The 25,052-nt window shown below is 47.6% G+C and overlaps 1 protein-coding gene across 1 annotated transcript in view; it reads left to right on the top strand.

The window, feature by feature from the left end:
- POMP (proteasome maturation protein) overlaps nt 1–24,758 on the top strand; it is a 57,686-nt gene extending 32,928 nt beyond the window's left edge. Inside the window, exons 5-6 of the mRNA XM_086933457.1 lie at nt 1,540–1,633; nt 24,530–24,758. Of these exons, the coding sequence (XP_086789583.1) occupies nt 1,540–1,633; nt 24,530–24,597 (162 nt within the window). The 3' untranslated portion in view covers nt 24,598–24,758. The remainder of the gene's footprint in view (nt 1–1,539; nt 1,634–24,529) is intronic.
- Nucleotides 24,759–25,052: the final 294 nt, after the last annotated feature.

Here is a 25,052-nt window from a genome sequence, read left to right as displayed (position 1 = left end):
TTCTCTCTTCTTTCTCTCTTTCTTAGTTTCTCTTTCCCTATGTCTTTCTTTTTATTTCTTTCTCTTTCTTTCTCTTTCTTTATTTCCCTTTCCTTCTCTCTTTTTTCCTTTCCCTTTCTTTCTTTCCCTTTCTCTCTTTCTTTCTTTCTCTTGAGTCAATGGGTTTAAAGAGTAGATAAGGGGGTGGGCAGGTGGGATAGAAGTGGTGTCACCACACTGTAAGGCATACTGACGCATGTTTCTATTCCACCAGCTAAATACAGGGTCTTTCCTGCGTTCCAGTCACACACTAGTGGGGTTCAAGCGAAGTTCAGAAAAGTTACACCCACTCTATCGATCGCCCTCACTCTATCTATCTATCGCCCTCACTCTATCTGTCTATCTATCGCCCTCACCTTATCTGTCTATATCGCCCTCACCTTATCTGTCTATATCGCCCTCCCTCTATCTATCTATTGCCCTCACTCTATCTATCTATTGCCCTCACTCTATCTATCTATTGCCCTCACTCTATCTATCTATCGCACTCTCTATCTATCTATCTATCTATCTATCTATCTATCTATCTATCTATCTCCATCTATCTCCATCTATCTATCGATCTATCTATCGCCCTCCCTCTATCTATCTATCTATCGCTCTCCCTCTTATCTATCGCCCTTACTCTATCTATCGCATCACAACAGCATCACTCAGCAGCATCACTCAGGGGCACCTCAACATCACTATGCGCTACCACAGCAGCACTGAACGCCACAGCATCACTCGTCGCCACCACAACATCATTCCGCGCCACCACACCATCAATCTGTGCAACCATTCAACAACAGCTGGTTCAAATATGTTCTCTCAATGTTTCAAGCTTTATTACACATGTCACAAAAAGATGTTACTATTTCACTTCTGTTCTTGGATTTTCGTCACAATATTATGCACTGAACATAATCTTCACAAAAGTTATTTACAAAAGTTTAAGCTATTGCCATTATAAATTACAATAACTTTTATTTAACCCTTTCGACGCTCATGACGAGCTCAGCTCGTCATGAGTTACGCCTGTCGTACGCTCATGACGAGCTGAGCTCGTCATGAACCGCGGGATTTAAAAAAAGTCAGCGCACAGCGGGAAAACGCGTAGCGCGCATGGGGTTAAGTATTAATTATTTAAAAAAATTAAAAGCCATTGTTATTTGTAATATCAATACATCTAAGTCACGTAAATGCAACACATATTGCATTAGAAATGCGATCGGTGTCATGAAAGTTATAACTATTGGCATTGTAAATGGCAAAGCTATTAATTTAGCAATTTACAAAAATAACACCTAAATAAAAAAAAATCATTTATAAGACCAATAGCTCAAACTTTCCTAATGCGAGCCCTATTGCATTTCCAATGCTTGTTTAAAGTTTCCTCTTTTGTCATTGTTGTCTTTTTAATTGTACTTTACTTTTGGCATCTTTTTTAACATTGATTGACTGCATTGCGGTGAAATATAGAGGGCTGGTGCCACAAAATTGTAATTTTTTCATTTGCAGATCCAGCGTCTCCCGTTTCTTCAGAGCTCAAACATTGCCCTAGATTCCTTGAAAGGTAACGATGACTGCATTGGTTTTGAGGATATCCTCAATGGTGCGTATACATCTTTTCCATTTTTAATAGTACATTGGAGCTTGAGTCACCCGTTAACTTTACAATGGAACTCTTTCTACAGCCCAAATTCAAAATGTGTTTGTGTTGTAACATGCATGTTTATTATTCTGTGGCAAGTTATATTCAGGGTGTATTATTTGAGCTAGTGTTGATCTTATCTATGTGTACTTCCACTATTAGTGTCCTACATTTGTTGGGGGGGGGGGGGTGCAGGTTCTAATGGACAGAGGAACAGACTGTGAGCACTTCCCTTGTCAGACAACAAACTATAACAAGGAAACAATAGGGGGCAACTGTGTAATCCTAAAAACAGTCATTCTGTCTGAAAAATTCCAAAAAGACTTCATACGAGCATGTAGAGTCACCCTCCTGATGTCACACACATTACTTTAATAGCATGTTACGTTACATATCATTTGTTAAAAAAGGAAAACCCAGTCGGAAAATGCAGACCATACATTTACATGGTACTTAACACGTGGTACAAAAGTAATTCAAGAACAGCTGTTGATCTCCTTATCCCAATCACCGGAAATTGCGGCCCCCAATTTCACAGCCTGCATGCAGGAGCTTGCCTCCTGGATGGATACTAACTGCCTAAAATTGAATGGTAGAATGACTGAGGTGATGGTGGTGGGAGGTGCCTCTTCTAGCTGGACGTCAGAATGGTGGCCTCCTAATCTGGGCCCCACCCCTGTACCATGTACCGAGGCAAAGAATTTGGGTGTATGGATGGACTCTTCTCTCTCCTATGATGGACATATCAGGCGGGTAGTGGGGAAATGTTTTGGAGTACTAAAAAAACTCCATAAAACATTGGACCTCCTACCGCTTGGGGCTAAAAAGACGATGGTGCATGCTTTAATTACAGCATGCATTGACTATGGCAACATACTTTATCTTGGGGCCACGGCAAAGGGTCTTGGTAGATTACAAGTCTTACAGAATGCGGCAGCGAGGTTGGTTCTTATGCAGCCCAGGAGAGCAGCCTCCAAAGAAGCCTTGGACTTACTGCACTGGCTCCCAATAAGGGAGAGAGTCATGTTTAAGACCTTGTGCTTCTGTCACCGTATTTCTCAAAACACTGGCCCGGTCTACCTGCGTGACCTGGTCACTAGGTATGTGCCAAGAAGATCTCTTAGGTCCAGTGGGACGGAGCTAATGGTAATCCCTAAAGTGAAGAAGGCCAGAATGGGGGTCTCTCTTTTAGGCTCCAGGCTCGCCAGAACTGGAATAAACTCAACAAAAACTTAGGTTGGAATGCTCTGAAGTGAAATTTAGAAAGCAGCTTAAGACATACTTATTCTCCGGTCAGTGTTAAGTGGCCTGTTAGTGCTGCTTAATGTCTCTTCCGCTCACCCAGCGCGGGGACACGCCGAGATGGCGTAACCATGCGTTTTACAAATTCCTTTATTATTATTTATAGTAATGCCACACAGTCAATTTAATAATTGTTATGTAAAGTAACAGCAAAGTGTATTTAACACATTAACACAGGTAGAAATGGAAACAGATGTCTTCCAGTGACAATCAAGCGGTTGAGATGATCAATATCTTGAAGAAACTGTCCTGGAAAATATTCACAATAATATCCCAAAAAATTATTAATAGTAGTCTGAAAATTGTAATACACAGAGACAGTTCAATCCCAAACAGCAATTTATGTGGGGTCTTGGTCAGGGGATCTGACATTTCAAAGTAGCACCCTTAGGCAGAAATTATTTTAGGCAATCTGGTGAATTTGTCCTGCAAACGTAAAACAGGTGAACATGGGATCTGTGCTATAAAAGGGTTTTTGAAGAAATCTGCAAGCCCTGCTGCCTTTGACTTCTGATACCTAGACTTAGACGTTAATGTATACTGTCTTAAAACATTTAGGCAGCTCTTTCGTCTGTGTCTTGTGTTCTGATTAACAGCAAGAGCCACCAAAACTTTGTTTCTGAGGGATTTGCACCCAGTGTTCTGCCTTGCCAGGAACCCCCACCCTCACCTCCAAGGGTTACATGCTCACAGTGTACGTACAGTTGGATGACCACAATTTCTGTTGTTTTCCAAGAGTATTCCAGTTTCTATCTATGAGTCTTTTTTTTAAGGATTCTAGAATATGCCCTGCTGAAGAGGGATCACTTTAAAGACTTGTGCTGTCCTTCTGATGATATATTTCTCTCTGTTGGAAAACGAGGCAGTATTTGTGAGGCCTGCACAAATAACATGCTACATTTGTCCTTCACTGGGAACCAAACACCCAATTGTAGCGCCTGACTCTCGGAGGGTAGCGTTGCAGAGCAGTCTGAGGCTTACTCCAGGGAAGTGGTGTGGGCTAGTATTCGCCGTTTGCAGGTGCACCGAAATAACACTCCATAATTGAGTGTCCAGTCTGTACTTTCCTTTATAAAAGTAAGAGTACATTAAGCACACACACTACTCAATACTATGCACCAATTTACAAATATACATAAGCTGTTGGAATTACTTTGGGACATTGCATCACAGCTCCACCCCTCCCGCAGGGGGGGTGGGATTTAGTACCACCACTCCCATGTACGCACATCATCCTGCCCCCAATGCAGTTAGTTGATCATTACCTGGAGCGAGGGCCCTTCGCACTGGCACCATCCCAGTGGCGACCCACCCCATTATCTCAACCAGCATTTATTCATAGGTAACCCTGCCTTGGTGAGACACAACCCTGACTGAGCATTTCCTACTGACCATGAAGTATACACCTCTACATCTAAAGGGCTAGCCATCTGGGTTCTTCACCTAAGCACAGCAGCAAGAATACATGTTTAAGCATCACTTTAGAATGACAGTACTCATCACATTTGTGGATCATTAGAATGCATTGCAATTACAGCCCCTAAAGGCATCGCAGATTAAATCACTGGATTACGCATATACAGCCAAACACCCTAGCAGAAATGTCTGGCAACGTAACCCCACTTTGTTTATGACATCACCTTACACAGGCACTTTACATTACACATGTGACCTTCAGTCCCTTTAAAAGAAATAACACTAGTAAATGCACTAAGGGTGCAATTACACCTCTTCACCTCCTGGGGATGCCCTTCTCCAGTCATCCCCAACTCAGCCCTTCACTCCTTGATGCATTTCTCCATACAACCTCAGCTGTGGAACAAAAGTTCCATTCCAGAAGGTGTTAACATGCTGGTGAGCCCATGAGAGGTTATTTCTTGGAAGTCCCCAGGACACTTAGGGTGGGACTTTTCTTCGTGCTGGTGGGAGGCTGCGCCTCTCCAGCAGCTCCCCGCGCGTCTTTCCCAAATGAGGGCACCCCCCCCTCCTCTGGGGGCACCAGGCACCAAAAACGATGATTTTCCCATGCCTTGCAAAGGCATTATGGGGCGCTTCAGGCTCCTTACAATGAATATTACATTAGCAGCTCTCCCACTGTGCTGGGGAGAGCTGCGATGCCGCTGCCGTCCTCACGCGGCTTCTGCCGGCCTCTGTGGGGGGGCCCAGTCCCACCTGGACCCCCGGGTGAGTTTGTTACCGCTCGGGAGCACACCCCTGGCCGCTCATGCCACTGGCAGGGACACGGTCCCACCCGGGCCCCTGGCGCAGACTACTTGGGTTTGGGGGCCCTGGTCACACCCAGGACCCCCGCACGCCTTCTTCGTTGAAGGGAAACCCAGGTGTCTGCCCCCGGCTGCCCCTGCGGCTCCCCGCCCGGCCAGCACCTTTGCGTGCTGCCACAGGAGGGCAGACTCTAAGGCGCGATCCGGCCTGGTCAGTCTTCAGGGGAGTGCGGCTGCTCTCCCCAGGCCTCTGCCTTCTCCACGGGGCCCGGGGATGGGGTTCTTAGGCCCCGGTCATCATCGGAGTCTTCGGGGGCCATCTTCACGGGTAGCGCAACGGTGCTCCCCGACTTGCCTTCTCCCTCTTCAGGGCCTGGGGATGGGGTCCCGGGCCACAGAGTTTTCTTTGCGGGGAGAGGGGCGCGACAGGGCTCCCCGCCGCCTCATCGCCACATAGGGCCCGAAGTTGGGATCCTGGGCCCCTTCCCCTGCTTCACGGGGAGCGCGACGGTGCTCCCCGGCTGGCCTTCTCCCTCTTTAGGGCCCGGGGATGGGGTCCCGGGCCGCAGATTTTGCTTTGCGGGGGTCGCGACGGCGCTTCCCGCCTCCTGCTCACCAAATGGGGTCAAAATTGGGATCCCAGGCCCATCCCCCTGCTTCAAGGTGAGCGCGACGACTCTCCGTGGCTTCGTTGACGGGGGCCAGGGTGGGCTCCTGGCATCCCGTGGGGCACCTTCACGGGGTCGCCCTCCCCGACTTACATCTTCGCGGGGGACGCTAAGGCACTCCCCCCACCTCCATTTTCGGCAGGGGCCAGGGCGGGCTCCTGGTGGTGCTCCCCAGCCACTGGGAGCACTCTCCTTCCCCCTTCTTGTCTCCAAGAGGATGCACTCTGCAGAAAGCTATCTTCACTGGCTCCCAGCGCCAGCCTTTTGCCTGCTCTCCTCCTAGGCCTCTCTTCCCCCTGCACAGAGGCCCCTGCTTCTGCGCACTGGTCCTGGTCTCTTCTCCTGGCGCTGTTCAGGATCCTGGCGGCAGTCAGGGGGCTCATCCTTCCAACTGCCCATTGCGCCAGGCTCCAGCACCTTCTGCCTCAGCAGACCACACCCCAGAGAGAGCTTCTCTTCCTGTGCAAGCACTTTTTAAAATTTGAGGAGGGGGCTCGAAGGAAGTCTCTGTTTGTCCTATCAAACAGCAACACTTCACTGCCCCTGCTCCCTCCTTCCTGCCCAGCCTCTGGGTTTGTTCACAATGGCGTCGTCCAGGGTCTCTTGCCACATGGTCTCTGAAAAAGCCCCTTCCTCCCTCGCTGCCTTCCTTCCTTGGTGCAGCCTGGTGCCTGGCACCCAGTGAGAGCTGCTGATGGATGAGCCTGTAGCCCCACCCATCTTCTTTTTGTTGAGAGGAGGTCTTCGCTCTGGGAAGAAAGGTCATCAATCCAGGCTACTGAGGTCAGCCCCCAGCCAGGACCTTGTTATGGCTGACTCAGATAACAGTTCTGGATGCCCCAAACCAGTACAAATGTGACTTTGGACTCTGCAGAATACTTCTTCTCACACCTGTTACAGTGGACTTTAGTGCTTGTCTGGAATTTCTAGGCCTTGGGGAAAGTAAAACTAGCACATGTGCTCCCTATCCCCATAAGAGAATAATGGCACACACACTTTAAAGCACACAGACTTTCCCTGGCATGTTTCTTCCCACTGTATAAAGCCTATTTCATGTCACCACCCCATTCTGCATAAGTCCTGCCACACCAGTCTATCTGCACCTGCTCCATGGCTGTGCACGCTAGCAATCTCATCTGCTCAGCCCCTACACGTGTGCACACACATGTACACATGTGTCTGCGTGTAACCAGCCCGTTGTCCCTTACTCCAGCTGCTGCACAGTGGCCTGGTCTAGCCAGGGGGACACCAGTAAAATCCCCATGCAGTCTCTTTCATTATGAGTTCACTGTGGGTGAGTCCCAACTTATGAGGCTCCCTCACAGTAAAAGCTCAACAATTAGGTGCTGAAAAAGCAAAAAATCCAGGCGGCCCAATGCGTTGGAACCAACTTCTAACACACTCCATATGACTGAGGGGCAGTTTGTGGGAATTGACAGGCCCATGGTCTCTCTGTGTTGAAGATATGCACACCAACCATCAGGGACTCATTTCTGTTTCTTTGCTATCTTCATGGGGAAAAGTAATATCGTGTTCTTTGGGCATAAAACAGCAGTGTTTTATTTTCCAAATATGGAGACGCTCAGTCCTGTTCCTTCCGGTACATAGAGCTTTAGATTTGGGAACTGCCTCTCGAACAACGTTCTCCCAGTCTTACCAAATTCTGTTCTATTTCTTGGCTCCTTACTCTTTTCTGGCTACCTATTGAGAAGCACACACAATTCAAAGCCTTGCACACACAATTCAAAGCCTTGTACAATGCCCATAGTATTATGGAAAAGCAAGGGGCTTGTAGTTTGGCTGCTTTGATGTATCAGTGTCTGCCTACTAGAGCCCTTCACTCAGCCGATGCAAATCGGGCCTTTATACCATGCATTAAAAGAGCCAGAATGGGAGGAGACATTTTTTGTGTGCTGGCTCCAGCCCTAAGAATCACTTTGCCCCCACAATTAGGGAAAATCTAGCATCATTTGGACTTCCAAAAGCAGCTAAAAACTTAGTTGTTCTCAGCCTAGGTTTTCCTTGGCTTTATTATGTTGTGTTTTTGGCATGATTTATGGTTTAACTCCGTATTGGTGACTAGCCCAAAGAAGACCTATTTCGTGGCAGCTATGCGCTTTATAATGCATATTTGCTAAACATAGATCTTCCCAGGAGGCAAAAGCGTGTGCCATAGATGTGTGAAATAATTTGGGAATTTCTAATGACTGCAAGTGGGAAACACCAATGACATCGATGGGAAAACATTGCGGTGCTATTGCACCGGGACGTTTACATCGCATTGTCGTGGGCATCGCAGCATTTTACTGCGCATGCTACAACTGACCGATGGCGTCAACATCGCATGCAATTACAACGCATGCAATGTAAATAAGCCATTACTCCGCAAACTTAGAACGGAATATACTTAGAAAGGAAAAAAGAAGTACGGAATTGGTTACAAACAAATATAGCTTTGAGTGGACGAGATGAAAAACGGAATTGGTTACAAACAAATATAGATTAAATGGACGCATCGCTGACAGTGAGAGGATGTCGCCTAGCGGGTAGGTGTGCCGACTTAGATGTGGTCAACAAGGGTTCGAGACTCCTATCAACTTGGCAAAATGAAATGGGCAGCCCATAAATATATTTTTATTACTGTATAACGGATCAACTTGGCAAAATGAAATGGGCAGCGCAAAATTATATTTTTATTACTGTATAACGGATGGATGCAGGGTTACAATATACAGTGCGACATTACCTTTCAATTAATGTATTAGTGGATGGATGGATGCCTGTAAGGATCGATGCATGGATGGGTGGATGCATGCATGGCGGATAGGGTGGGTGTATGGATGGATGGATGCATGCATGCATGGGTGTAGGATGGATGGATGGCTGGATGGGTGTGCTTGGATGGATGGGTGGATGGATGCATGGATTGGTTGGATGGATGGGTGTGCATGGATGGATGGGTGCATGGATGGGATGGGTATGTGATGGATGGATGGATGGGTATGTGATGGATGGATGGATGGATGGATGGGTGCATGCATGGCTGGATGGATGGATGGATGGATGCTGGCTGGCTGGATGGATGGATGGGTGGATGTATGGATGGATGGGTGTGCATGGGTGGGTGGATGCATGGGTGGGTGGATGCATGGATGGGTTGGATGGATGGGTGCATGGTTGGGATGGGTGTGTGATGGATGCTGGATGGATGCATGGATGGGATGGGTATGTGGATGCATGGATGGGTGCATGCATGGCTGGCTGGATGGATGGATTGGATGGATGGGTTTGCATGGGTGGGTGTATAGATGGGTGCATGGGTGGGTGGATGCATGGATGGTTTGGATGGATGGATGGGTGCATGGATGGGATGGGTGTGTGATGGATGCTGGATGGATGGATGGGTTGGATGGATGGGTGTGCATGGATGGAGGGGTGCATGGATGGGTGGATGGATGCATGGATGGGTGTATGATGGATGCATGGATGGGTGTATGATGGATGCATGGCTGGGTGTATGATGGATGGATGGATGGATGGGTGCATGGATGGGTGTATGGATGCATGGATGGGTGTATGATGGATGGATGGATGGATGGGTGCGTGGATGGATGGATGGATGCATGGATGGGTTTGCATGGGTGGGTGTATAGATGGGTGCATGGGTGGATGGATGGATGGGTTGGATGGATGGGTGCATGGGTGGATGGATGGATGGGTTGGATGGATGGGTGCATGGATGGGATGGGTGTGTGATGGATGGGTTGGATGGATGGGTTGGATGGATGGGTGTGCGATGGATGGAGGGGTGCATGGATGGATGGATGGATGGATGCATGGATGGGTGGATGGATGCATGGATGGGTGGATGGATGCATGGATGGATGCATGGATGGGTGTATGATGGATGCATGGCTGGGTGTATGATGGGTGCATGGATGGATGGATGGATGGATGGGTGCATGGATGGGTGTATGGATGCATGGATGGGTGTATGGATGCATGGATGGGTGTATGGATGGGTGTATGCTGGATGGATGGATGGGTGGATGGATGCGTAAATGGGTTGGATGGATGGGTGTGCATGCATGGGTGTGCATGCATGGGTGTGCATGCATGGGTGTGCATGCATGGCTGTGCATGCATGGCTGGCTGGCTGGATGGATGGATGGATGGATGTATGGATGCATGGATGGGTGTATAGATGGGTACATGGGTGGGTGGATGCATGGATGGGTTGGATGGATGGATGGGTTGGATGGATGGGTGCATGGATGGGATGGGTGTGTGATGGATGCTGGATGGATGGGTTGGATGGATGGGTGTGCATGGATGGAGGGGTGCATGGATAGGTGGATGGATGGATGGATGGATGGATGCATGGCTGGGTGTATGGGTGGATGCATGGATGGGTGTATGATGGATGCATGGCTGGGTGTATGATGGATGCATGGCTCGGTGTATGATGGATGGGTGGATGGATGCGTGGATGGATGCGTGGATGGATGCGTGGGTGGGTGGATGGATGGATGCATGGATGGATGCATGGATGGGTTGGATGGATGGATGGGTGTGTATGGGTGGGTGGATGGATGCATGGGTGTGTATGGGTGGGTGGATGGATGCATGGGTGGGTGGATGCATGGATGGGTTAGATGCATGGATGGGTTAGATGGATGGGTGTGCATGGATGGATGGGTGTGCATGGATGGATGGGTGTGCATGGATGGATGGGTGCGCATGGATGGATGGGTGCGCATGGATGGATGGGTGCGCATGGATGCGCATGGATGGATGGGTGCGCATGGATGGATGGGTGCGCATGGATGGATGGGTGCGCATGGATGGATGGGTGCATGGATGGGTTTGGGATGGGTGGATGCATGGATGGATGGATGGATGCATGGATGGGTGTGCGTGGGTGGGTGTATGCATGGATGGGTGTGCATGGGTGGGTGGGTGTATGCATGCATGGATGGGTTGGGTGTGTGATGCATGCATGGGTGGATGGATGGATGGGTTGGATGGGTGGGCATGGATGGATGGGTGTGCATGGGTGGGTGTATAGATGGCTGCATGGGTGTGTGGATGGATGGATGGATGGATGGATGGATGGGTGTATGGTGGATGGATGGATAGATGCATGGATGGGTGTGGATGGGTGGATGCATGCATGGATGGATGGGTGCATGGATGGGATGGGATGGGTGTGTGATGGATGCTGGATGGATGTATGGATGTGTTGGATGGGTGGGTGTGTGATGGATGCTGAATGGATGTGTTGGATGGGTGCATGGATGGATGCATGGATGGATGGGTTGGATGGATGGGGGCATGAATGGGATGGGTGTGTGATGGATGCTGGATGGATGCATGGATGTGTTGGATGGATGGGTGGGCATGGATGGATGGGTGCATGGATGGGCGGATGGATGGATGCATGGATGGGTTATGGATGGATGGGTGGGTGGAAGCATGGATGGGTGGATTAATTTGCGTTACATAAAAGATAAAAATATGACAAAAAAATCAACATGCATTGTGAAATTACCCTTGACCCATGCGAAGATTAAGACCCATACAAAGGAACACGTTTGAACCTTTTTATTTTCTTTACATTGCACTAATACAAAATACTTAAACAAGTCGTGAACTTTTTATTGTATTTACATCGCATTAATACCAAATACTGAAACAAGTTGTGAGCTTTTAATTTTATTTACATTACATTAATACAAAATACTGAAACAGAAACAACACAAACCATCAACAATTTAAGGGTGGTACAGATCCCACAAAAAATTTAAAGAGCATAGGGTGTCCAATGTGCAGATAGGATTTTGGTACACAACTGCAAGGGCATATGTTTTTAACCAAAGGAATTAAGTATGTGTGCGATGGAAGATAGGTAGTCACACAGCACACACAAGGTGAAAAGGTTTAATACTTCCAAAATTCGTGCAGACATTTCCTTAGAACGCTGAGAAAAACGTGGATGTAGATTACCTGCTAAACACTGTGAGATGCGCATTTCTTAGTAACTTAGCTCCTTTTGCAAAATCTCAAGAAAACTGTCGAAATTAGAGTGCTGTTTTTCAATACTTTTATTTAAAGAGTTGTGCCAACCCTCTATGGAATTGTTTGTTTTTGCTCCTCCCTCTAAGCAGGTGGAGTAGCAGTTCCACCAGTCCACAAGAAAACGTGGTTTCCTCCGGCAACCCGACCTGCTTAGATGCCCAATCCATGTGTCTTCAAAATAATTTAATATTGGTGCCAATTTTTCTTTGTTTACCACAAAATATTCAGACTGTGTAATCGCTGTCTAGTATTCGTCTACACTATTAGGAGGAACAAAGCAAAGACCTGAAAGTTTTTTGATCTCAAACTGTACTTTACTATCAGACACATAATCCTCAATAAGGGATGTTTTTTAAATTTTACGCCAAATTGCCTGAGAAAAGTGGAAAAAACATACTTGTATTTGAGTATCCATGTACAATTTCTTTATAGAATTTATCATGGGCAATTCGAAGTCCATGATTACTTTTCTCGGACTTTTGTTTGGGATTTTGGCTTTTAAGACTGACAAAAACTCAGTATACGTTGAAGATTGTTTATCTGGTAGTAAACTGTAGACTAAAGGGACTACAATGTTGTTAACGTACCCGTGAATGGTTTAGATTTGGGTGGAAGGGATGGGCGTGATTTTAAAGTTCCCATCCATCATCCACACATCACTGTTCTCCAAGCGGTTGAGATTGCGGGGGGTGCTAAATATTAGGATGCGCTTTTGACAATTTTCATTGTCATACAGAAGAAACTGTTCATTGGAAACGGTAACACTGAGTTCAACAGGCATTTTAATATCCCCGAAGTTTGTGGTGCCACGCGTTTTGGGTCCTTCGCGTGTTTCTGGCGTTGGATCATTCTCCGTAAGTTGGGGATGGCAGGCGTACTACTAGCCACATGTTCAGTAATGTGTTGGGATACCACCCTTAAAATGGCATCACAAGGGTCATTGGAGTTGCCTGAAATCGCTTTCATTTCATTTATCGTTTCTCGTACTTCAATAGCAGTTGCAGAGGCCGCGTGGTTATGCTCTGTGCTTCTTAAAACAGACTCACCCAGAGTAACCGCTCGGCCTCTGCAATCGCTTGAATAGTATTGCACACACTTCCAATGACCCCTTGGCTCAGAATTTCCCTCCTTACAGTATATGTAACCGATGTGTTTGAGTAGACGGTTTCCTCTTCTTGAGGTGATATATTTCGCCATCTTTGGATCAGACATTTGCTGTAGATAAATAATTAAAAAAAATAATTACCAAAATGATAAGGAAGACATTGTAAAAATAGTAAGAAAGACATTTTCTGTAGGAACCCCCCCAAAAACATGGCTTTTTCGAGATGATACAAAAGAGATTTGATGTATTAACAAAACAGAAACATGCATTTTTCAAATTGAAAAAATAAAATTCTTTCGATAATGCCGGTCACTAAATGCATACAGTACTGATGGACAACTTTTAATTAGAGCACAGCATATGTAATGTGACAACCAATGACATTGCTTGAATCTTTAAGTAACAACAGACATTTTTAACCTTTTGTTATACTCTGCTGCACTTAGCGGAGAAAATCCAAATCTGCAACAGCAAGTAACAAAATTAGGTTTGCCGTGGCATTATTACTTAGGTGGATCAAAAACAATTCCGTGTCGTCATAGTTTGGCACCAAAAACTTTTTAGGTACCTGTATCGTTGATATGAAAGACATTTGATGTATCAACTAAAAATGAACATGCATTTTCCAAATAAAAAAAAAACATTTTCAATAATGCCAGTCAATAAATGCATACAGTAGTGCTAATAAAACAAAACATTTTTTTACATTAATAACCAAAAACATTATTTTGGTGGGCTATAAAATGGACAACTTTTAATTATAGCACAGCATATCTAATTTGTCCACCAATCACATTGCTTGACTCTGAATAACAACAGAAATGTTTTTACCTTTTGTTATACTCTGCTGCACTTAGCACACAAACTCCAAATCTTTGCTTGCCTTGCACCTCCGTTAACTTTCCAACTCTGCAACAGCAAGTAACAAAATTAGGATTGCGATGGCATTATTACATAGGTGGATCAAATACACAGTTGCCAGTTGCTTCTTCAAACAATTCAGTGTCGTCATAGTTAGAACAAAAGAACATTCATGTACCTGTACCGTTGTTTTACACTGGGAAGGACTTTGTAGTTAGTGTTTGGATATCCACGCTAAGCTTCGCGATGGTGGCCACCTATTTTAGGAGACAAAATACAGATTAGTAAAATGTAGGATATATCCAGCCAATCCCTCAACAATGTATGCAATCCTCCAACCCATCCAACCAACAACCCATCCATGCATCCCAACAATGTATGCAATCCTCCAACCCATCCAACCAATAACCCATCCATGCATCCACCCATCCACCATCCATCCATCCATCCACCCATCCACCATGCATCCATCCATCCATCCATCCATCCATCCACCCACCATGCATCCATCCATCCACCCATCCACCATGCATCCATCCACCCATCCACCATGCATCCATCCATCCACCCATCCACCATGCATCCATCCGCCCACTGCGTCCCACTCCGACCCCTCTAAAGATGACTGTATTCACTAGTATATGCAGTAGACCTTTGTACTCTAACATTCCTATGTGACTCTTGCAGTATATCCATTCATATCCCTTCCATATGTATCCATGCATCCCTTCATACACCCACCCAGGCATCCATACACCCATCCATGCATACAGCCATGCATCCATCCTTTCATCCACCCATCCATGCATCCATTCATACACCCATCCATGCATACAGCCATGCATCCATCCATGCATCCATACACCCATCCATGCATACAGCCATGCATGCATCCATCCATACACCCATCCATACACCCATCCGTGCATACAGCCATGCATCCATTCTTTCATCCACCCATCCATGCATCCATTCATACACCCATCCATGCATCCATACACCCATCCATCCGCTACTGAACTAAAAAAAATCATAAAAAGAATGTAATAAAATCTCATAACTACTAGAATTTTTGCTACTATATTAAAAAACATAAACAATAATAAAAGAATAAAAATTAAGTCATATACATTTAAAATATATACTAAAATATAGAATAACAAACGATATAAACAACTATAGCTTTGTAAATCATATTAATGACTTAGATATTTTAAAAAAGGATATTACTTACCTTAAAATCGATATTCTTGACAACAATATTCTTGCCGACAATATTTCATTATCACTATATTTTGGATACTATATTTTGATATGACAATACTTTAACTTTGATATTTTGTCTGAAAACCAGAACTGCCGTGGCTACTCCAAGCATATTAGGAGTTTTCTCTCCACCAGGGTTTTCATGGTGGTTTTGCCTCCAAGTAAACCCTGATGGAGAGGACACAAAGGGGCCCTACAGAGCCCCATGGTGCCTTTGCGCCCTGTAGATGCACACATGGGGGCAGAATCTGTCAGGTACCCCGACCACGTCTTTGTCGGTGGGGTGGCAGGGCGGAACCGGTGCCACATTGTCAGAGTCCTAATCTGGCCCTAAATATATCCTGCAGGATAACTACATTGGCGGTTTAAGTGGAGCTTCTTATTTGAAGCCTCTAACATGGAGCCAAAAATGGTATACATGCAGCGAACACTCAATGACAATGAAAAGAATATTGCAGGGATTAACAAGCTGAACTGATGGTGAGGAATTTTCCTTTTTACATTGATGCATTCCAGTAGCATGAACCACAGAGCTATGTAAGTACAGCTCCACAAGGAAAGGCAGGATGCAGTGCCTCTGATAACATTTCTGTGTCTGCTTGTAAGAGAGACCTGTGTGGCTTACATGCACACCTGAAAGCATGGACGAAAACATGACATTGTACATTCATCAAATAATCTTTATTTAAAACTTGAGTCATGCTCACTGTCCCACGGGATCCAGGAGGAACCTTTTCCTATCGGAATGGCGCGAAAGATTGATTTAAATATGGTTGCTCCTTGTTTGAAGTAGAGCACTGGTCAAATAATGGGTTGAAATGCAGCTCTCAGTGATTGGGGATGGTTGAGATTATTTTATTGATGCAAGGTGATGCCGTCAGTTTGATGTCTTTGCCTAGATATTGGCTCTATGCTTACTCTGACATAGGGTTCAAGCTGCACTTCACTAGTAAAGCCAACATGCCTGAAATAGGTTTACGTTTGCCTTGTTATAGTTCAAATGAATTTGTTATGGCAGTTTGGTCTGTACTGTTCCAATTGGAGGATGGTCAAGACTCGCAAGAATTTGGTCGACACCCATCTAGATTGGCACAAAGGGCACAAACAATTTACTTGTATTTAGTCAGAGATTTCCAGTGACCGAGCCTTTGACAAGATTTCCCCCCATTACTGCTTGTTGGTATGAGCTGACATCCAACCTGCGATGGGCAAGCCCAAGTGTTGGTCGGTTATGTACACACTGATGTGCAGCAACAAGGCTAAAAATGTGGCTGAGAGATCAATAGACAGAAAGTATATGTGATAGCACAATAGTCTGCAAGAGCTTCCATTAAAGAAAGCTCGCTTTGTGATTCCAATGCCTGCTTTTACCTACTGAGGAGTTCAGGGCTCAGGGTAGGGGGGCTGGGGGTGGGGTAGTAACAGTGGGCAGAAGGACACGAACATCGAGGGGGAACGATTGGAACTGAGGGCAGAAGGCCACAATAAACGAGGGAAACAGAGGGCAGAAGGACACGAACACAAGGGAAACAGGGCACGAAAAACGAAGGGGAAACGATTCAAAGTGAGGGCAGAAGGGCACAAAACACGAGGCAGACAGAGGGCAGAAGGACACAAAAACGAGGGGGAAACAATTGAAAGTGAGGGCAGAAGGGCACAAAACACGAGGCAGACAGAGGGCAGAAGGCCACGGAAAACGAGGGTGACAGAGGACAAAAATGCATGAAAAACGAGGAACAGTGGACAGAAGGGCACGAAAATCGAGGGAAACCGAGGGCAGAGGGACACGCAAAACAATGGAAGAAACGGCTGTTCATAAAAAATTAAAACGGTTACAAACCTTGCCCATTCCACAATGAACCAACATCGGGAACGGAAAAATGCCATTATAAACACTTACTGATTCGGAAGGCGGTCCACTGGGTCACGACACAGGCAGAAATGGCTGCAGGCGCGGTGGGAAATACAATACCCCCACCCCCCACAAACCCATTGGCCCCAATTTTTTTCACTGTGTAGCCTCAAACGTCGCGTTGTCATGTCGCGCGATGTTAAATCAGCGATGTGACACGCGATCCAATGAAATTGCAGCATTTGCGAAGCAACTACTTGCGAGGACTTAATGAGCGGTGAGACGGCTGATCCGATGTAATGCTGCGATTTGAAGTGCTGCGAGGACACTGACATCGACGGATCGACATACAACCCTGCAAGTCCTTATGCTTCCACATATCGAACCTTTCATCGTAAAACATACAGTACAAATGTTGGATCCTTTCTTGAAAGAAGCAATGAAGTTTTTAGGGGCTACCCTCCTGGATTGTTTGAGCATGAAGGTTCATTGTGTTCCTTCTAAAAGTCAAACGATCCAGCAATTCCAGGATAATTTGGTAGATCTGTTTTGATGTTGATGTCATTACATATGTTTTGGTAAAAAGTCCTTATCTCGAATCTCCGAATACTTTTGCTTTCTTCAGCCCAGAATCTGCTGGGCCAGCAGAGAAAGATTCTCCCCCCCCCCCCCCCCCCCCACCCCCTGGCTTCCATTACTGAATTTGAGATTTTGGATTTTGGTTCCTCCCGCTGTCCCACCTTACCTCTCTGTGTTCTATTATTCAGTCCCTTTTTCTAGAAGTCCTTCATTGTGGGAGCTGATGTTACTACTTTTGCATTATTTTATAAGGGAGACCAATCTGATTTTATATATATATATATATATATATATATATATATATATATATATATATGTGTATATACATATATGTATGTATATATATATATATATATATATATATATATATATATATATATATATAAATAAATAAATATAGATGTGCATTGCATGTGTTACTCTGACAAATAAAATCTGTTAAAAAAAAAATTATATATACACATATATATATATATATATATATATATATATATATATATATATATATATATGTGTGTATATATAATTTTTTTTTTTTTAACAGATTTTATTTGTCAGAGTAACACATGCAATGCACATCTGAGTCCCAGAGACAACTGCCGCTTATAAGATACAAAAATTGACTTTGATTTTGCACATTTATAAACAAGAATATGAAAGGCAATACAAATAAAATCATTCCCTGCATAAAAACCAACATCCTCCTCCCCCCCAGCGCACTGTCTCCTTATTTCGGAACAATATATCAGAGACCCGGACTGCTATTGATTTACACAAGAACTTAACGTTCACAATACCATTTCCCACCAGGGAACTGCGAGCAGCCCAGGGACATAACTTAAGGTACGGGAGAGGGCAACAGGCCACTCTGGGTCTCGGCCCGGCACCCCTGCGGCGGCTCCAGCTCAAGACCCAGATAATCCGCCCATCGCCTCCAGATCTTATAGTGTTTCCGGGGGCACCCTCTAGCTTCAAAGATGTGGAGTTCGAAGCCCATACAGAAGTCCAGCCCATTTTTCCAAATCGAAACTGAAGGGGCAACAACCACCTTCCAGGCTCTAGCTATATCCCTCTTTGCTAAAGTGAAGCCTAGGAGCATGAGATGTTGCTTATAGATATTGCCCCCGATCTCTTCCATCTCATGAAGGACAAGCTTCGGTGAGCTAGGAAGCTCCCATCCCAATACCTCAGAGACCAGCCAAAACTCCCCTCCAGAATCGTGAGAGCGCTGTGCAGTGCCATATGGTGTGTAACAGAGTCCCCTCCTCGTGCCCACAACAGAGGCACACTGGGGAGGCAACCAAGCCCACCCTCCAGAGCCTAACCCTGGTAAAATAGACCCGGTGGAGGTATTTGAATTGAATCAACTACAGGCTCATTGCAATAGACGCCCCTCGCGGGGAAGCCAAGGCTTCTGTCCAATCCTCTTCCTCCATCTGACCCACATCTCCCTCCCAGGCCACCCGCAAATTCTGCAACGAGGGGGAACAGGGCGTGACCAAGGACTGATAGATTTTAGAAATCTTATGGTCTAGTAGGTCCCCCATAAATATCTTCGCCTCTACTGGGCTGATCTCCAGCAGCGAGTCCAGGCCCTTCAAGCTGGGGGAGATAGCATGCCTAAATTGCAGATATTTAAAGAATTGCGTCTTCGGCATCTGGTAATCCTTTTGGATGTCTTGAAAGGATTCTAAAATTGTGCCCAGCATAACCTCCCCCAATGTAGTCCCAGTCGCGAAACCCGGAGAGATTCAGCAATTGCGGAAAGCGGACGTTATGCCATAATGGGGTCTCCCGAGTCAATTTATTCCACCAGCCCATCCACCGTAACGCCTGCCTCCAGAGCTGAAAAACAATCCATGTGGCAGACGGAAGGGGACGCCTCAACGGAGCAGAGTATAGAAGAGTATGGAGGGACCAGTCCCCCATGGAGCGAATCTCCACTGAATACGCCGGGTCCGCTCTTATGTGATGCGACTTAACAAGACCAAATATCTGAGGTTGCCAGCCCCCCGCAATACGTGGATAGGAAACTCGTCCGGAACGCCACCCTCACTGTGCTGCCGGTCCAAAGGAACTGTCCCAGGACGGAATTCACCTGCCGGAACCACCGTGAGGGAATCGGGTAGGGATGATTTAGTAATTGATATAACAGTCGTGGGAGCGCTACCATCTTAAAAATGGCAGACCGGCCGTAGATGGACAGGGGCATGTGGATCCAGGTCTTAATATCATCCCGAACCCTCTCTCATACAGGAGCACGGTTCCGCTCCCAGGCCGTGGTGGGGGAATCCGACAAATACCCCAAAAAATTTTAATGCTCCCACTTACCACCTGTACCGATGACGCCCAAGGACCGAACTCGCACTGAATTCCCAATACCCACAGGGTGGATTTCCAAGGGTTCAAATACAGACCTGATGTTTCAACAAAAATCTGCATGATATGTAACAACCGGGGGCCCATTCGTTCCAAGTTGGTAAGAGAAAACAAAATATCATCTGTATAAAGGGCGATGCGATCGGAGAGACCATGCGCCCATTCAAAACCAGACACCTGAGCGTCTATCCGCACCCAGGCAGCCAAGGGTTCCATTGCTAGAGCGAAAAGATAAGGGGACAGCGGACACCCCTGCCTGGTGCCCCGTCCGATAGGGAATGTAGAAGAGATGAAGCCCTCGACCCGCACCAATGCCGTCAAGTTGGTGTATAACCGGGTCAGGTAGGACACGAAACGTGGTCCGAGGTTCAACCACCGCAGGAGCGCGAAAAGATAGACCCAACTCAAGGAGTTGAATGCCCTATCCATATCTGCAAGCAAAAGCACTGCCCGTTCCCCTAACCCCTGTACCGCCGCGACAGCCACTTGTGCCCGCCTCATATGACGCGTTGCACGCTGGGGCATGAACCCAGCCTGGTCTGGATGAACCAATAAGGTTATGTGGGGGCGGAGGCGGTTCGCCAATGCCTTAGCTAATATCTTTGCCTCTAAGTTCAGGAGGGAAATAGGGCGATACGATGTGCGTTGTTCCGGCGGTCTACCGGGCTTATGAAAAACCACTATTTCCACATGTCTCCAGTCACTGGGCAGATGCCTCTGGTCCCTGGCCTCCCGAAAATAATTTTTTTAACTTTGCACGGAAAGCCATTGGGGCCTGGCACCCTGAACATGTTCAGATCTCCTAGGGGTGCCCCCAGCTCCTCTTCAGTAAGTGGACCCTCCAGTTCTTCTCTAACTTCATCCGGCAATGCCTTCGGTGGCAGATCTGCCAAAAAACGGTCAATGACTTCCGGCGCGAGGCACTCCGTGGGGGCATATAATTAAGCGTAATACTCTGCAAAACTATGTACGATAGCCAACACGCCAGACAAAGGGAGCCCATCTAGCCCCAGAACACCTCTGGAGGACCTGGGGGTGAAGCGAACGCTGACACAATCGATGTAACAGTTTACCAGATTTGTTGCCCCATTGGTAGATCCACACCTGGATATGTGAGTATTCCTGCTGCGCTAACAATAACTGATTCTGAACCAGCCCCCCCTCCCCCCCCCCCAACTTCCCCTCCGCGTGTCTCCAACTCAGGAATAGTAGCTTCCGCATGAACCAGGGCCTCTACGCAGTGGTCGGGCAGCAGCACAAAAAGAGATGTCCACCCCCGAATGGTGAGCTTCAAAGCCTCCCAAAGAGTCCCTGCCCCTGAGACCGAACACAAATTAATAGCCACATATTGATCAATGGCATCCTCCAAACGTTCCCTATAGTCCTCCTTCTGGAAGTTCCAGATTGTTAAGGTTAATCGGTATGGCCCACAGGCTTCACCCCCGCTTCTCCCCCCACCCGACCCCACCCCCCCTTCCCTGCTCGTAGTAAGTGTCACTGGCGAGTGTTCGGAAAGTCCCCGCGGGAGGATATCCGCCGCCACCACCCTGCTGTCGAAGACCCGTGGAACAAACAGATAATCCAGGTGGGAAAAAGATCCATGAACTGCCGAGAGATACATGTAGCCCTGTGTGTTACCATGTATCCTGCACCAATTGAGACTCCTCACTAAGGAGTATAATTTAGTAGGGTGGTGGGCCTCAGACAGACCCCCGACCTCCGTTTGTCCCTGGCCACATCCATCACATCGTTCCAGTCCCCTCCCAACAACTGCCAGGCCCTCCGGTATATCCACCCACAAGGTCATAATCTTTTCTGCCAGCCCCCAGGCAAGGGGCGGGGGGGCATAGACACTCCCCAGAACCAAGGTCTCACCACCCACCATGCCCTACACAAACCTGCCCGGAATATCCCCCCAGGTCTTAACATGTCTGTATGCAACTCAACGACGGTGTGTTAAAATAGCAACCCCTCTGGAGCCCCTCACGAATCCGGAGTGAAAGAGTTGTGTAAATCCAAAGCGCTGGAAACATAACGCCTTAGTCCCTATGAGATGGGTCTCCTGCAACAACAATACATCTGCGTGAGCGTGCTTGGCCGACTTCAGGATGGCCCCCTGTTTAATCTGGTCAATTGCCTCTCTTAACATTCCAGCTAAGGACTCTAATAAGACCAGAGGCCTCACATGTGTTAACCAACATTCCTGCGCCGTGCAGGTCCTATACAGTGCACTGACACCTTCAATAATCTTACGCATAAAACCTCAGAGTTCAGAACACTGGTAGACATTGCAGCAACCCCACAAACCCCTCCCCCCCCTAAAAAAAACTCAACCCAACAACACCCCCACCCTATACCTCCAAAACAGTGAAGTACCTGTCCCGGCAGGCAGAGCAGGCTGATCCCAACAGGAGGTCCCACCCCTCACCCGCCAATGGATCCCTAAAACACAGCCTATGATCTATTGGCCTCCTCCTTCTGTGGAGCCCCAAGGAGAGACCGGCCATTACACACGCTTCTCCGGTCTATAAGGAAAGTTCAGGTTCGGAAAAGTACATGGTCATCCTGGTTCAATATGACAGGCCTCAACCGGGCCCTCAGGGGGGTCTGCATCAGGGCCCTATGAGTACGCTCCTAAACACAGCAAGCCGACAATTCCCCAGTGGGGACCCAGCTCCCAAGCCAGTCCTTAAGGAATCGCTCCATATTCCCTTTTTCGCAATCGTCCGGGAAACCAACAAAGCGCAGGTTATTGCGTCGTACACTCCCCTCCGCTTCCTCCACTCTCTACGCCAGGCCCCGTTGTGTAGTTTCGAAGGACGATACTTTCTGTTGCAGCTTCGCAACCACATCCCCCACTCCCAAAATTCTCGACTCCGTCTCTGTGATGCAGGCCACCGCATTCCTCCGGTCCTAGCGCAGGAGCATCACGTCTGAGCCGACCGTCCTGATCCTGGCCTCCAGGGTGTCTCTGGATTGAGCAATGGCGGGCGCATTGTCAGGTACAGCATTTTGCGACTCTCCTTTCACCCCCCCCCCTGTCAGGTACAGCATTTTGTGACTCTCCTTTCACCCCCCCCCCCCCCCCCCTTCCCTGGGCAGCGCCACTGAAGCCTCCTGGCCCGTGTACTTGTCCATCGTGCTCTGTTTAGTCGAGCCGCCGCCTGGCTTGTCTCTGGTCAAAGTTGCCCAATCGGCTGAGAAACCTCCAGGGGTGGTTATGCAGTCGCTCCCACGGAGGTCGGCGTCCCACACCCGATGGTGTCTAGATGAAGGCAGGTTGCCCCACAGGCTTCCACCCCCCATCCAGCCGGCCCAGTGGAGCCCCCCGGAGGCACCCCCGATATGTGGCCCCCACCAGGCGGCCCAGCACGACAGCTGAATCCCTGCTGACACCTCCTCTGAAAAGATTAAGCAGGGCGGGAGGGGGGTAAGGGGAAGAGAGAAGAGGAGCACCGGGGCCCCAACGATGGACTTGGGAGGTTACTCCCCACCGCGACCCGACTCGGCTGCCAGAGTCCCAGATAGTCCTCACCAGCCGTGCCAGATATTTGCTCCCAACTCGAGCCCTTGCACCATCCGGCCGATAGCCGGTCAAGATGGCTAGACAGTCTGCGGGGCCAAACGAGGGAGCCCAGTGGATCGCTCCAACCTCGGGAGCCTTCCGTGCACTGCTGCTCAAGGTCTTCCTCCCATTAACACCGCGCACGCCAGGTCAGACGGCTGCAGGCCCGACAAGACACCGGATCCCCAGCGGGCACCAACACTCTGAGCAGGGGAGAGATACGATGGGGCAGGCAGCACGGCCGTACTCGCTCACTGAGAGCCCAAGCTGGAGAGGCCCCGGCAGTCCCGGGGTCCCTCCATCCACTGGGAGCCCCACGGGCCGCTGCCGGGACGAATTTGCGGCCCCAAGATGACGGCCGGCTGTGCCGCACGATCCCAAAACCTCCGCCTGCACTGCACCGCGCCTCAGTCCAGCTGGGTACTGGAGGGCTGCCAATATTGCGGGATAAACACCACTCAGCACATCTCTGCTGTAGCCCGCATTGCTGCCCACACCAGGCACACCTCCACTGTTGCTGCTGTGGCGGCCAGGCAATACGGCAGGCAGCTACACGACACCGCAGCTCCGGATGAGGCCGCGTCACAGGGAGGCTGCAGATGCCGTCGGCGCCGCACATCCGCCGAGAAACCCTCTGCAGCGCCAAAAACTGGCTGAGAGGGCAGCCCTCAGCAGTCGACGGTGGCGAGACAGACCAGGGACCACATAGGACACCGGAGAGGCAGGATAAATTGAGGATCATGGTGAGGCTGGACGGAGCGCACTCAGCTCACGTCCCCCTTTTTAATTCAGCATACACTCAGCATGTGCCTAATTCACACACATCCACCTAACGATTTAGTATTGTGTGAATAAATTGTGGTTTAATTCTGTTAGATATCCAATATGACTGGCAAACGCTGCATAGTATTTGAAAGCATAATTGGGTGTGAAATAAAACATTGTGTAACTCATCAAAAACTCTACTTTTTTTTTTTCAGATCCATCCCAAAGTGAAATCATGGGGGAGCCACATGTGATGATGGAATACAACCTTGGTTTACTGTAGCACACATTTGTACTTTGAAATTTGTCATTTTTAAAGACGATAATGTATGCTGTTTAATGCTATGACTATAAATAGAGGCACCTGACAAACCGTATTTGTTTACTATATATCAGCGTGGCTGCTTTTCTTCTGGTGTCTTCTAATAAAACTTAAAAAAAGTGTATGGATATATTTTTCATGATCTTTAATATTTTGTCACAACTCTTTTGAAATAAGTTGTGTACTGTGACACTCAGTGCTTCAATTGTAAAAGAATGAGTACCGGTTCCATCTCTCTACTCAGAAGCACCTTGGCCAGTGCTATTACAATTCTACACGCCGAATACGAAGGCTGCCTCTTTAGTGCACTACCAGTCACTCCCTCTCTGTGTTGCATGTTTCTGCTTATTCCCGTCTTTCTCTTCCCTCTCTTGCACTCCATAATTGTCTGAAAAAATAAGCGCCTGTGGGCCTCG

Source organism: Lissotriton vulgaris, chromosome 8 (assembly GCF_964263255.1).
Source record: "Lissotriton vulgaris chromosome 8, aLisVul1.2, whole genome shotgun sequence".
In the NCBI taxonomy this organism is placed as follows: Eukaryota; Metazoa; Chordata; class Amphibia; order Caudata; family Salamandridae; genus Lissotriton; species Lissotriton vulgaris.
This window is presented reverse-complemented; position numbering and strand designations above follow the sequence as displayed.